The sequence below is a fragment of the Pelophylax lessonae genome (genome assembly GCF_965119305.1).
Source record: "Pelophylax lessonae genome assembly, chromosome: 12".
NCBI lineage: Eukaryota > Metazoa > Chordata > Amphibia > Anura > Ranidae > Pelophylax > Pelophylax lessonae.
The window spans coordinates 60,219,757-60,233,294 of NC_138779.1; the positions used below are offsets into that span (position 1 = coordinate 60,219,757).

Here is a 13,538-nt window from a genome sequence, read left to right on the forward strand (position 1 = left end):
TATCACCATCCATTGGGATTGTATCCATTATGTGGGACTACAAGTAACAGCCGGCAAGTGCAAGCACATGGACTATCATTGGACCGTATAGACTCACATCCCCCAGCGCTATATATAAAAGTTCTTTTGTTGTTTCTACAGTTAAACATGGAGGAGGCTCACTGATGTTTTGGGGTTGCTTTGCTGCTTTAGGCACTGGATGTCTTGACTGTGTGCATGGCATTATGAAATCTGAAGACCACCAAAGAATTCTGCGGTGCAATGTAGGGCCCAGTGTCAGAAAGTTGGGTCTCAGTCAGTGTCTCCGTCAGAGTGGTCCAAATTTCCAGTAGAGGTGTAAGAAACTCATTGATGGTTACAGGATGCGATTGATTTCAGTTATTTCTTCCAAGGGGTGTGCTACCAAATATTAAATTGAGGGTGCCATTCATTTTGTCCATTCCATTTTTGGAGTTTTACGCAGAAATGTCAGATTTGGCTTTTTGTTTCTCCACTTTTTTTTGTGTCATACCAATACAAACTACAAACAAAATAAATAAATATGAGAATGCCTAAACATTTGTAATTGCAACAATTTTCTGAACGAAGTGATGCATTATCTGACAGAAAAGCATGGGGTGCCAATATTTATGGCCATTAAGGTACATAGGTGTCATGGTCCCGTTGATGATAGCAAATCACGGGCGCTGGAGGAGATGTAGAGGCGGTCTGCACCCAAGCGGATGTCACTTCTGCCCTATATCCACAGGGTCCTGAAACTTCTCCTCCTCCCCTGTGGGCACCTCCAGCGGTCGTGATTTGCTATCGCCTATGTAGATTATTTCCCTTTTTGCCAGATATGTAATGATTTCTAACATTTTTTGGTTAACAGCCAACTAGATGGTGCTTTTCCCTTTCTGTACACGCAAGGACGTATGTACAGGAGCAGTGGGGGAAATCGCATGTGATTCAGACAGGAATCACTTGCAATTTTATGCAGTGTGATTTACGCCAATGTTTTTTTTGGTATTGGTGCAAATCGCACAGCAAAGTATTGGTACTTGGTATTGGCAAGTACTTGACCGGAAGTAACGGTACTCGTACTCGCCAATAAAAAGACAGTATCGGTGCATCCCTAATTTAGATGAAAATTTTTGTGCCTGAAGAAAGCTTTAGGCTGACACTAACTTGTGTTTAAAAAATAGAAATATAAATTGCGTAAACTTGCTACACTCCAGAATTCAGACCTTTATTTTTCTTCCTCTTGCATTATTGTTTATCAATTTCATTGTTCTGATTCCTGTGTTTGATTTATGGCGTCTGAACCCTGTGTCAACTACCTTTTATATCCCTTGCTAACCTGTGGAAAAGGAAACATTAAAGGAATAGTCCAACCTAACACTAAAATCACTACATCTACAGGCATCCATGATCTAACACCGGTTTCCATTTTTCTGGTCCTAAACGTTAGTGGTCTCCAAACTGCGGCCCTGTGCCAGATGTGGCCCTTTGGTTGCCTTTATCTGGCTCCTGGGGCACTATTACCCAACTGACACCATCAAAGGGGCCCTATTATTCTCATTGAAATCAACAATGGGGCACTGTTCATCCCATTATAACCAATGATGGGGCACTGATGTCAGGACGTTTTTTACTCACACTGGACACAGCCCAGGCCTCCCTAAAGCCTGAAGGACAGTAAACTGGCCGTTTGCTTGGAAAGTTTGGAGACCCCTGCTAAACGTGATAGATTGGAGGTAGCCTGATGTAAACTATCACTGGAATCCATTTACATCTGGCTTGCCTATAGAGCTATCATGGGTCCGTGGGTCACAAACTGTCCATGGGGATACGGATGTAAAAAAAAACATCTGGTTCAGCTCCGATTCAGCATGAGATCTGCTCACAGATAGTCTGCTGAACAGAGCGGCGCAGCTGCATATGAAAGAGCCCTTATTTTGGCAAACTTTAACACAGGATTCTAGGCATAGAGACTTTTTATCAGAGGCCATGAAAGGCCCCTCAGACCCCCTTCTCTTCAAGCCCAGTGGCATTACGCCAGGGCCCAGTCGCAAGTACGACCTTTGCGAACCTGGTAGTTCTACCACCGGTGTCAGTAGTAGCTTATTTTTATTAAATTTTTTACATTATTTTTCACTATTTTATTTATTTATTTAGAATATTATTTTTCCCATTGGGGAGTCTAAACAGACCTCTGATGTTTTACCTTTGAGGCAGAGAAAGGTGATTGAGGACACAGCTCTTAATCTGCTTCTCTGCAGCCTCAGCTGCACAGAATGAATGCACAGGAATAGCTCTGTACGGAGCTTCCCATGCATTCAAAACTAAAGCATAGTAAACACAGTTTATTATGCTTTAGCTCTAAATGGACAGAGTCAGTGATCAGTACTGATCATGGACTCTATTCAGACAAGGAAGGGGGTGGTAAATTAGACATTTACCTGGTCCTTTCCCACCCTCCATCCTGACACATTTCCTTCAGTAGCCGGTAGGAGAGGGGAGAAGGGGGCAGACCTGTGGCGGGATAAGGAGGGGGGCAGTAGGGAGCACGGGGGGGGGGGGGCAGAGAGAATGTAGGGGCTTGCGGGCAGCAGAAAGAAGCTGGATAGGAGCGGGAACAGATCCCCTCCATTTTCCTCCTGCAGCCGCTGAATGCCTGCAGGAAGGAAAAGAGGAGAAGCAGGCATTCAGATGCTTCAGGAGGAAAATGGAGGGTGTCAGTACCTTTTATATGATGCTGCCCCTCCAATTCAGGTGTACAGAGGGGCTGCATGGGCCCTGTGGAACATGGGGCCAGCTCATAATTGTGACCCCTGTAGCTACCCCCCTACTTTTTTTGTCTAACCTCTTCCTGCCGATCTGGTGCATATATGCGGCCTTTCGGTGGGTTTACGTTAATTCCGGGAGGCCACATGTATGCATCCTATTGTAAACAGTCTTCTTTGCTGTGAGCTAGTGCCCTGCGCGGAGCCAGCACAGTCACCGGCTGGGAATATAGAGCTCATAATGCATACTTGCAATCGTGAGCTTTCCGATCATGTGACCCCTGTGGTAGCCATTTACAGCAGTCACCTGCCCCAAATGCCTGCCTCAGCCTCTTGGCATTTAGAAGATCCTTAAAAGACAGAGAGGCGATGGTGGGAAGGGGCTAAGGACTTTGATTTATAAGGATTTTATTTTCACCTAGAAATATATACTTTTTTTTTTAAAGGGTCTGTTAAATAGATATACTGTACAGAGGTTTGGGAGGATTGAGCTTATTTGTAGATGTGCTTATTTATGGCTGTATGAATTTTTAGTTTTTTTTTTTTTACATTTTACAGAACAGCATTTGAGGGTGGTTAAAAAGAATAAATAGCGTGATCACAACTGCCTTAATTGGTGCTTTTTGTTTATCTTTCTGGAGTTTAGCTTTAAAGTTCAATTCCCGGAAAACCTTTTTTTAGTCTTGTATAGAGTAGGGAAGGCTTAGAGCATCTGTCAGGATTTTTGTTGTCAACCTTGGTGGGGAGATTTGCCCTCACTGCCTTCAAGGACAGGAAGTGATGTTAATTCTCTCCAGCAGAGATACAGTAAATTATACTGAGTGGAGAGGGAAAGGGTTAGATGTTCTGACAATGTTTTAATGCTATCTGTGCCTTCTTATCCTGGTGGCAGCCTCAGCCCTTCTTTCCTAAAACTGGTGCCACAGAAACATGAAGCGAGGAAAAAATACCTTCTAAAGGATCACAGACAGAAATAAAAGCTTACAAGAGATTGAACAACACAGCTCCAAGCTTGCTTTGGTTTTCTATCTCTACAATTAAGCCCTTTATTAGAGTGAAACAGGTCAAAGCATGGAGCCAGGCAGAGATCATCTTGTGCAATGAATTAATTTACTTTTGTTGACATTGGAATGGGGACGATTGCCCTTTTTGAAGAAACGTCTGCCGTAGCATTTTAACTTATCCCCACTCTATCCCTCACTACAAAAAGTGATTTCTAATTAGTGCTAAGAATAGAAAACGGCCAGTGAAACATGCCAGCTCATCTTTGTATACTGTATGTGATCAGAGTTTTCTGTATCAGATACACTGTTCGCACAGCAGATTACGACATACTGTGGAGGCAACTTCAGAATGTGTATAGTACAATTAGTTCCATTGTTTTAACAAAGAACACTAGACTGCAAGCACAAACCTTAAACCAGCCATAGAAAGTTTGAATTTAGGCTGGTTCAGGAAGGAACAACTGAGATCCAATACCCAAGTTGATTGATCAATCAACTTGGGTACAACCAGTCTGTCGTGTTTTTCATGAGATTATTGCCTGTGGCTATAGCCACAATAAATAATTACTGTGATTTCCCCCAGGCAGGATGGCTCCCCCCCACCAGCCGTGGTTGCAGGAAAGGAAATCGCTCTATGGCCGGCTTTACCAGATGCCCTAAGTGAATTCCTAATACACTTTTATCTTTGAAAAAAAAAAAAAACTCTGTTTATGGAAACCTAATTACTAAAATCTCATATAGGCTTTAACATGTTAGTGGAATTGCAAAAGTTCTTTCTGCAGCTTTTAATAAAGTGGAACAAAACCCTCTATTTTACCAAATTCTGAAAAGAAAGTTCAAGTTAGAAATGTTCAATGAATGTCATTAAATGTTTATAGCATATCTAAATCCCCAAATAAAAAAAAAATGTAATAAATTGCAAATTATCACTCCTAAGGGTTAATGTGCACTGGCAGTTCCTAAACTTGATTTTAGGGGGTTTCGGCGTTTTTTGCCAAAGCACATTATTTTAACTCCATAAAAGCCTATGTGTCCATGTACCCATAGGCTTTTAGCAGAGTTTAGGAGCCACCTGCGTTTAGGTGAGGTTAAACCTCCCTCTCCTGAATGAGGAAGAAACTCATTTCAGGATAGGAGTGTTTTGACCACTCTGTTTTCCGTTTTCCCACGGCCGCGGTCAGGGTGGGCTAGTGTTCATTTAGCCTTAAACTCATGTTTTGGTGAGTTAGGAGATTTTTTTCTGCCTTTAAACTCCCCTAATGTTGTCCTATATGTCCATGCACACGTGGACGTTTTTAGCAGTTTAGTAGCAGAGGAGTTTAGAGGATGTTTTCTGAACGTCCTAAAATCGCATTAAGGAGAGGAAATTTTGACCACATAAAATGCTGTTAAATGTGTGTAAACGTGGTTAAGCGTGTCTAAACGATAGGTGCGTTTAGCACTTTAGTGTTTATTTTTTTCAGTGGCCAGATTAAATTAAAATCCTGGCCAATGAAATAAATGCCCAAACTCCAAACACTGCTAAACTCACCTAAACTGGTTTGAAAAAATGCAGCTTAGGTGAGTTTATAACGCTGATTTTCTCCTGTCAGGATTAACAGCAAAACCAGTGTGCATGAGGCCTAAAGCTGGCCACACAGTGCAAATAGGTAAATAATCTTTTTGCATGGAGACCGGTGACACTGAGGCTGGAGTGCATGGCACCCTCAGTACATTCGGGCATTTCAGTCTGTGGTATCCGAACAGATCCATTTGTATCTTGAGGCCTGATTATAGATGATCTATAGATGATAGATTCTGTTCTTGTTAAACAAGTTAACCTGGACTTCTTATTTCCTAATTGATTAGCCCAATAACACTCCTAAGCTCTGATTACTATAGATATACAGTATACTACTACAATAACCAATATCGCTAAAGTGTGTCAACATAATAGTTGTACCTCATTATCGCCTGTATTTCATTGCTTCTCTGATATATGGGTCTATAGCCTAAAGCTGGCCATACCTGCATCGAAATTCAGCCGGTTCATAAGGAACTGGATGAATTTAATTCCGTGTGTAGCCCTCTCAGTTCAACAGAGGCCATTTGTTAGGTCAGTTTCTCTCAAATGATCCTGCTGGAAAACCAGCATTCAATCAGCATATGCAGCCAATACACTGCAGCACTGATCTGTGTATTCTGACGGTGGGTCCCGCTATCATAATACAATGACTCAGTGGGGAGGATTTCCCCATCTACCTCATATGTATGGATGGGAAAATCAGTTCAGGTTTTTCAATCAGCCAGCTGGCTGAACGAAAAAAATTGAGGCTTGTGTGACCAGCCTAAGGCCCCTTTCACACAGGCGGACCGTTCAGATCCGCCTGTTCGTTTTCTTTGGAGGATCTGAACAGTCACCCCATGCATCTCTATGGGGCATCAGATGTCAGTGGAGACATGTCCGCTGACATCCGATCCGACCCGATCCCTCAAATCTGGATGGATGGAAACCCTATTTTTCATCCGTCCAGCGGATCGGATGGGATCAGATGAGAACGGACCGACGGTCCGTTCCCATCCGATTCCCCCATAGAGATGTATGGGGCTGTGACAGCTGTTCTCCGCACATAGTGCGGAGAACAGCTGTCATTCTCCTGCTCAGCGAGGGATCGGTGGATTGATCCCCCGCTGAGAAAAGCGGAGTCTGTTTGACGGACACACTGTGTGAAAGAGCCCTAAGTCTTTTTTCTTATTTAGAATTCAGTGCTCCTCCCTGTAACTGCGTGTAAACATGTGGGTTTCAGAACCTTTTTCAAAATTGTATGAAGCCCAAAGAGGAGATGTCAGGGTTCTGGAAAGCTTTCACCTAAGTTTGATAATAAAAGGTATAACTTAAACTCCAAACTTTCTGCATACATCAATAGTTAACACAGTATAATACTCTACTTTCCCTGTCCTATTTCCTGAACCTAGCTGGGTCTTTTTATCACATACAGTTTGTATGACGATCTTTCTATACTGTTTTATTTAGTACATACAGTAATAGGAGTTGAATTTTCAGTAACGAAGTACAATTACCTTGATCCAGGAAAGAGAAATTAAGGAGCTGTGTGGAGCTGGTGCCTTCTGTGTCCCATTTGAAAAATTGAGCAACTATCATTTGTCTTCTGGTCAACATGTCTTCCTTTGATATGCTATCAGTCGATGAAGGCTGGGACTTTGCCTTATCAATGGTTTTCTTAACTTTTCTTTTGTAATCATCCCATTTCTTTTTACATTCTGCAAGTGTTCGTATTATATTACCCTCCATATTAACTTTTCTTACAACTTCATCCCAGATAGCAGCTTTTCCTGCAGCATTGGCTGCTTTTGCTTTGCGTCCAAACAACTGCTCCATGTGTTCCAGGATTGTATCTACCAGAGCATGGAGTTCTGGGTCCGTAAACCTCTCCTTCCTCTTCTTAGGTGTCTGTATGGATAACGCTCCAGTGTTTCCACCATGAGACATTCTTTGGCTTTGGTTTCCTGAGGTGACAGACTTGTCTTCTGCTTGAAGGATAAAAAATATATACTTAATATATATATGTAAATATATTTAAAGGACCGCTATAGCAAGTTGTATTGTGTTCTTGTATTTGTGTGTTTTTACATATTATCTTCACATTTACATCATTTAGATCCAGCTGTCTAGCAAAAGTGACAGCTACTGGGACAAACCTAATAACACTACTGGGGTTCTTACAATGAGTAACTTTCATTCATTTTGTTTAATCCTTTTTTCCAAGCAGAAAACTGCTTCTGTAACAGCTGGAGTTATGCTTTAATTGATTTGTCTCTTACTTAAAGTCCAGATAAAAACTACCAGTTGATTCAAGACTACCCTTTCCACAGGGTGACAACACTACTGTGCGGTTTAACTGCAGTATGGACAGTGCTGTCACCCTTTTAACCACTTCAGCCCCTGGAAGATTTTCCTGCTTAATGACCAGGCCCTATTTTGCGATTCGGCACTGCGTGACTTTAACGGACAATTGCGCGGTCGTGCGACGCTGTACCCAAATAAAACTGATGTCCTTTTTTCCCCACAAATAGAGCTTTCTTTTGGTGGTATTTGATCACCTGTGCGATTTAAATTTTTTGCGCTATAAACATAAAAATAGCGACAATTTTGAAAAAAAAAAAAAAAAAAAAACTATTTTTCACATTCTGCTATATAACATTCCCAAAAAAAAATAAAAAAATAATTTTTTTTTACATTTTAGGCCAATTTGTTTTCTGCTACATATTTTTGGTAAAAAATAATCGCAATAAGCGTATTTTGATTGGTTTGCGCAAAAGTTATTGTGTCTACTAACTACGGGAACTATTTAGGTCATTTTTATTGTTTTTTTTTTACTAGTAATGGTGGCGATCTGCGTTTTTTTGAGGGACTGCGACATTGCAGCGGACAGATTGGACCCCTAACTGACATTTTTGACACTTTTGGGGGTACTGGTGACATTACTACATTAATCAGTGCTAAAAATATGCATTGTTACTGTAATAATGACACTGTCAGGGAAGGGGTTAATACTGTTGTGATCAAGGGGTTAAATGTGAGCCTAGGGGAATGATTCTAACTGTGGGGGGGGGCTTTTGAAATGATCACAGAGACATGTGATCCTATATAGCAGGATCACATAGTCTCTGTGATCATTGCAGGCAGAGGGACGGACTGCTGTGTTTACATCAGCCGTCCGTCCATTGCTCTCAGCGGGGAGAGATCGAGAGTGTCAGGCGCTGATGAGCGGGGGCGGGAGTGCGCCCCCTAGCTGCCTGCGCGCGACCGATGTAGAGCTACGTCGGTTCACCCAGGAGCGGCTGCCTGCTGCAGTAAATCTGCGGCAGCGGTCATCTAGTGGCTAAAGTAAGTGGAAAAATAATGGATCTGCTGGCAGGATTCACAGTTATAAAAGCTATGGTATGGCCAGTCGTTGTGTTAAATTGGTTTATTTGTGTGACAAAACAGCCAAACCGTGCTTCCTGCCCTCCAAACCTTTCTGAGCAGTCCGAGAGCTAATGCCAGCCTTTACCCCAAGCATCGTACACAGACAAGGTGTAAAGGTAAACTCCAAAGGAATGACTATTTATTGAAACTCAGACACATACTTTATACCCCACTGGAGGACATTTCCCACCTGATCATATTACTCTAACAATACAAACTGTAAACAGGAACACAATCAACATAGCCAAACAACAGCCAACATATACTACACTGCCCAAAAAAACTAAGGGAACACTTTTTAATCAGAGTATAGCATCAAGTCAAATAAACTCCTGGGATATTGATCTGGTCAGTTAAGTAGCAGAGGGGGTTGTTAATCAGTTTCAGCTGCTTTGGTGTTAATGAAATTAACAACAGGTGCACTAGATGGGCAACAAAGAGAAGACCTCCAAAACAGGAATGGTTTTACAGGTAAAGGCCACTGACATTTTTTTCTCTACTCATCTTTTCTGACAGTTTTTCCCTAGTTTTGAATTTGGCTAGGGTCAGTGTCACTGGTAGCATGAGGCGATACCTGGACCCTATAGAGGTTGCACAGACTATCCAACTCTTCCAGGATGGCACATCAATACATGTCCTTGCCAGAAGGTTTGCTGTGTCTCCCAGCACAGTCTCAAGAGCATGTAGGTGATTCCAGGAGACAGGCAGTTACTCTAGGAGAGCTGGACAGGGCCGTAAAAGGTCCTTAACCCATCAACAGGACCGGTATCTGCTCTTTTATGCAAGGAGGAACAGGATGAGCACTGCCAGAGCCCTACAAAATGTCGCACAGCAGGCCACTGGTGTCAATGTCTCTGACCAAACAATAAGAGACAGACTTCATGAGGATGACCTGAGGGCCCAACGTCCTCTAGTGGGCCCTGTGCTCACTGCCTGGCATCATGGAGCTCGATTGGCGTTTGCCATATAACACCAGAATTGGCAGGTCCACCACTGGCATCCTGTGTTTTTTCACAGATGTGAGAGCAGGTTCACCCTGAGCGCATGTAACAGATGTGAAAGGGTCTGGAGAAGCCATGGACAATGTTATGCTGCCTGTAACATCGTTTAGCTTGACCGGTTTAGTGGTGGGTCAGTGATTGTCTGGGGAGGCATATCCATGGAGGAACGCACAGACCTCTACAGGCTAGACAATGGCATCATGCCGTTAGGTATCAGGATGAAATCCTTGGACCCATTGTCCGATCCTACACTGGTGCAGTGGGTCCTAGGTTCCTCCTGGTGCATGACAATGCCCAGGCTCATGTGGTGAGAGTATATAGCCAGTTCCTGGAAGATGAAGGAATTGATATAATTGAATGGCCCCCATACTAGCCTGACCTAAATCCAATAGAATACCACTGGGACATTATGTTTCGGTCCATCCAATGCCACCATGTTGCACCTCAGGAGCTCAGTGATGCCCTGGTCCATATCTAGGAGGAAATACCCCAGGACACCATCCGTCATCTCATCAGGAGCATGCCCTGATGTTGTCAGGCATGCATACAAGCACGTGGGGGCCATACAAACTACTGAGTATGATTTTAAGTTGCTGCAATGAAATTTCAGCAAAATGGACTAGCCTGCTGCATAATTTTCTCACTTTAAATTTTTGGGGTGTCTTTGAATTCATCCCCCTGTATGGTGATAATTCCTTTCCTTTCTAACACATTACCCAGTCCATATCAGTATAGACATCCAGCATGATATGTTTTCCCATTGAGATAGGATGTGTTTTCAAAGTGTTATTTATATTTTTGCTTTGGTACATTAACCCCAAGGGCAGTGCCCATTTCAATGCTTTTGTTTGATACCCCATGCATATTAGACCAGTAAATGGGCATTTTTTAATTTGACAGATTTGGCTTTCACTGATTTCATTGGGGTTTGGGTTCAGCATCCAAACTTCTTTGAAATCTGGCAAACCCCTGCCAAACTGAAGCCAGGGCTGTTCGGCTCATCACTAATTGAGCGAAAACTTTCATGAAAAAATGCAAAAAAAATCTCTGTGTTGTTCTTTCCTAACTGGTTTCTCAAGTGCAGAAAAAATCGGGAGAAAAAATGGGGTTTTAAGGGCCCTAATGAGATGATCAAAATATAATGCAACACAGCAAGTTAAGGCAGGATAATGGTCGGATGGGCACACAGAGATGGTCCCTTAAAAGGAAGCTTGTAATTAATATCTGTAATATCCTCTGGGCCCTCTCCCTTTCCCACTATGATTAAGAGGCTTGCTGCCTACTTGGGAGTAATACTACTTAGATAATCACCTGCCTGCCTACTATGCAAACCCCATGATAAGGGTGAAATATATCTTATCATTAAAGCAGTGGATGGTTCAATTTAAGCCAATATTAACAGTATATTGGGGCATCATACATTGATATAGCGTGTGCATCTTATATGAATGCACAGGCACCCCAACGCTTTATGTATATATACTGTATAAAGATACGCATATATCATTGTACCATCACTGCTAATCAATATACTATCCGTATTTGCTACACTACTAGCCCACCAATGGAATTTCCGTCTGCCCCATGGTCCTGCACTTAGTGGAACACTAGCTGGTTCTTTAGTCTCTTAAGCCCTGAAGAAGCAAAACCAAGCGAAACGCATTGGCTGCACAGGGACCATTTCCATCTTCTGTTGTTGAGACCCACCACTTGGTTATCCAACTGTGTTCTTATTTTTATGTTATGTTATATGTATGTATGTATGTATGTCCCTAGAGCATGTTTGTACATGCCTTTTTATGTGAATAGAAACTCATTAATAAATATGCGTTTTTATTTAACTTGCTGTGTTGCATTATATTTTGATCATCTCATTAGGGCCCTTAAAACCCCATCTTTTTTTCTCCCAATTTTTTCTGTATTGTACACAGGGGTGTGGCCCACCCTTTACGGTAATATTTTTCTCTCTGGTTTCTAAAGTAGCCCTATATTAAATAGCTCTGTTAGTTGCATTTCTCCTTCAGATATGGAAGGCAGGGTGTCCTTTAACCAATAGATAAGATTAGCCTTTTACTAAAAATAAACTCTACTGATTATATGTGAATACCTTCAGGCAGATACGGCATGACCTAAGTGTGACTAGAAACCGATGCTTCTTTTCATAACTGACCTATACAATTGTTGAAGTTGCAGTGTTGACCTAAACGGACACCCCACCCCTCTCGGATTAATTGCTGAGAAAAAAGAAATCGAATGTCCTTTTTTACTCACCTAAATCTGCAATCAATTGACACTACAGTCTCCAGCTGTCTCTTTTTTTTTTTTTTTTTGCATTTAAATGGGTTTTAGTTCTTCTTTGGTTGTCCACACCACTTTCTGCATGACATTGATCCTTCCTATTGGCTGTTCATCACCAGAGTTCACTCAGGATCCAGAATTTTTTTTTCAGTCTTGCTTGCATGTAAGAAGGTATACAGACATCCAACACTCAAAATGGCCACCTGGGTACTTTCGGCGTCTGACAATCCCTAATGCATTTCGTCTGTAGACTTTGTCAAAGGAATATGGAGGTCATATTCCTTTGACAAAGTCTACAGACAAAATGTGTCAAAGTGATGTCAGACGCCTGAACAGGAAGTACCCCGGGGGCCATTTTAAGTGTTGGAGCATATTGGTGGTAAATAAAGCTATTTTTAATGGGATTTTCTCCACTATGAGCACTTTTTGCTTTCTCCATGTCCTTGATCTAGGTGAAGGCTGACTACTGAGAAGAGCTGGAGAGAGGCTTAGATTACCATACCCTGTGCCTTAAGGCTCCATTCACACCTGAGCGTAGCATTTTCAGGCATTTTTTTGGGGCGTTCTTTGCAGGTGTTTGGAGGCAGGCATTGACATCTAACAAAAATGCTTGTAATCTACCAAAAAAGAAGCTCATGTACTTTTTTGAGCTTCAGGCATTTTGCTTCAGGCGACAAAACGCTCATATGTGAAATTAATGGAATTTTGTTTGTTGGGCATTTTGAGACTTTAGAGATGAACATTTTACGAGCTGGAAAATGTTCAGGTGTGAACAGGGCCTAAAGGTTTCATTTTGGTAGAAGACTGGAAGAGAGATCTAAGATTACCAGATTTTGTGCCTTAAAGTAGAACTATAGGCAAAACTTTTTTTATCATTTGGATAGAGCAAGGGAGGGTTATTACCTCTGTCAGATTTTTTTCCCCCATCTGTGTACAATTACAGAGATTTCCCTTCACTTCCTGTCCCATAGCCAAACAGGAAGTGAGAGGAAATCCCTGCAAATTAAGAGTATTCCTTGGGGACCCCCCAAGATCACCAGAACTAGCGTCCGCATTCAAAGATTACCCCTTTATTACTTTTCTGGGTAAAACTCAAAATGTGTTTTTTTTTTTTTTTTTTCTTACTTTCACTTTCAACCATAATGGTAAACAGGACAAACAGAGAGGGGGGATCTCCTTAACTGGAGCACAGACAGCAATAACTACTGACAGGTGTTCTTATTCCTCTCTACCCAATCAAAAACTAAAAAAAAAGTTTAGCCTTTAGTTATACTTTAAAGGACCTACCTCTGGTAAGGGGTTAGTACACATTAAGCTGGCATGTGGTGTGGGAATCGCAGGTCTGCACTTTGTTATTGATATAAATGTGAGCATGATTTATTTATTCATATGGTTTGTATTGGTAATCTATACAGTATTACACCATTTTGAGTAATTTGCTTTTGAGTTATAGCGAGAGGAGGAACACTGAGGGATGTTGACTCGCTGACCTACCTGGAAT

General features: G+C 41.9%; 1 protein-coding gene across 1 annotated transcript in view; it reads right to left on the reverse strand.

Annotated features, from left to right (window-relative positions):
• Positions 1-13,538, reverse strand: part of LOC309568439 (uncharacterized protein) — a 37,158-nt gene that overhangs the window by 7,225 nt on the left and 16,395 nt on the right. Inside the window, exon 3 of the mRNA XM_082274107.1 lies at positions 6,830-7,297. Coding sequence (XP_082130233.1) covers positions 6,830-7,297 — 468 coding nt within the window. The remainder of the gene's footprint in view (positions 1-6,829; positions 7,298-13,538) is intronic.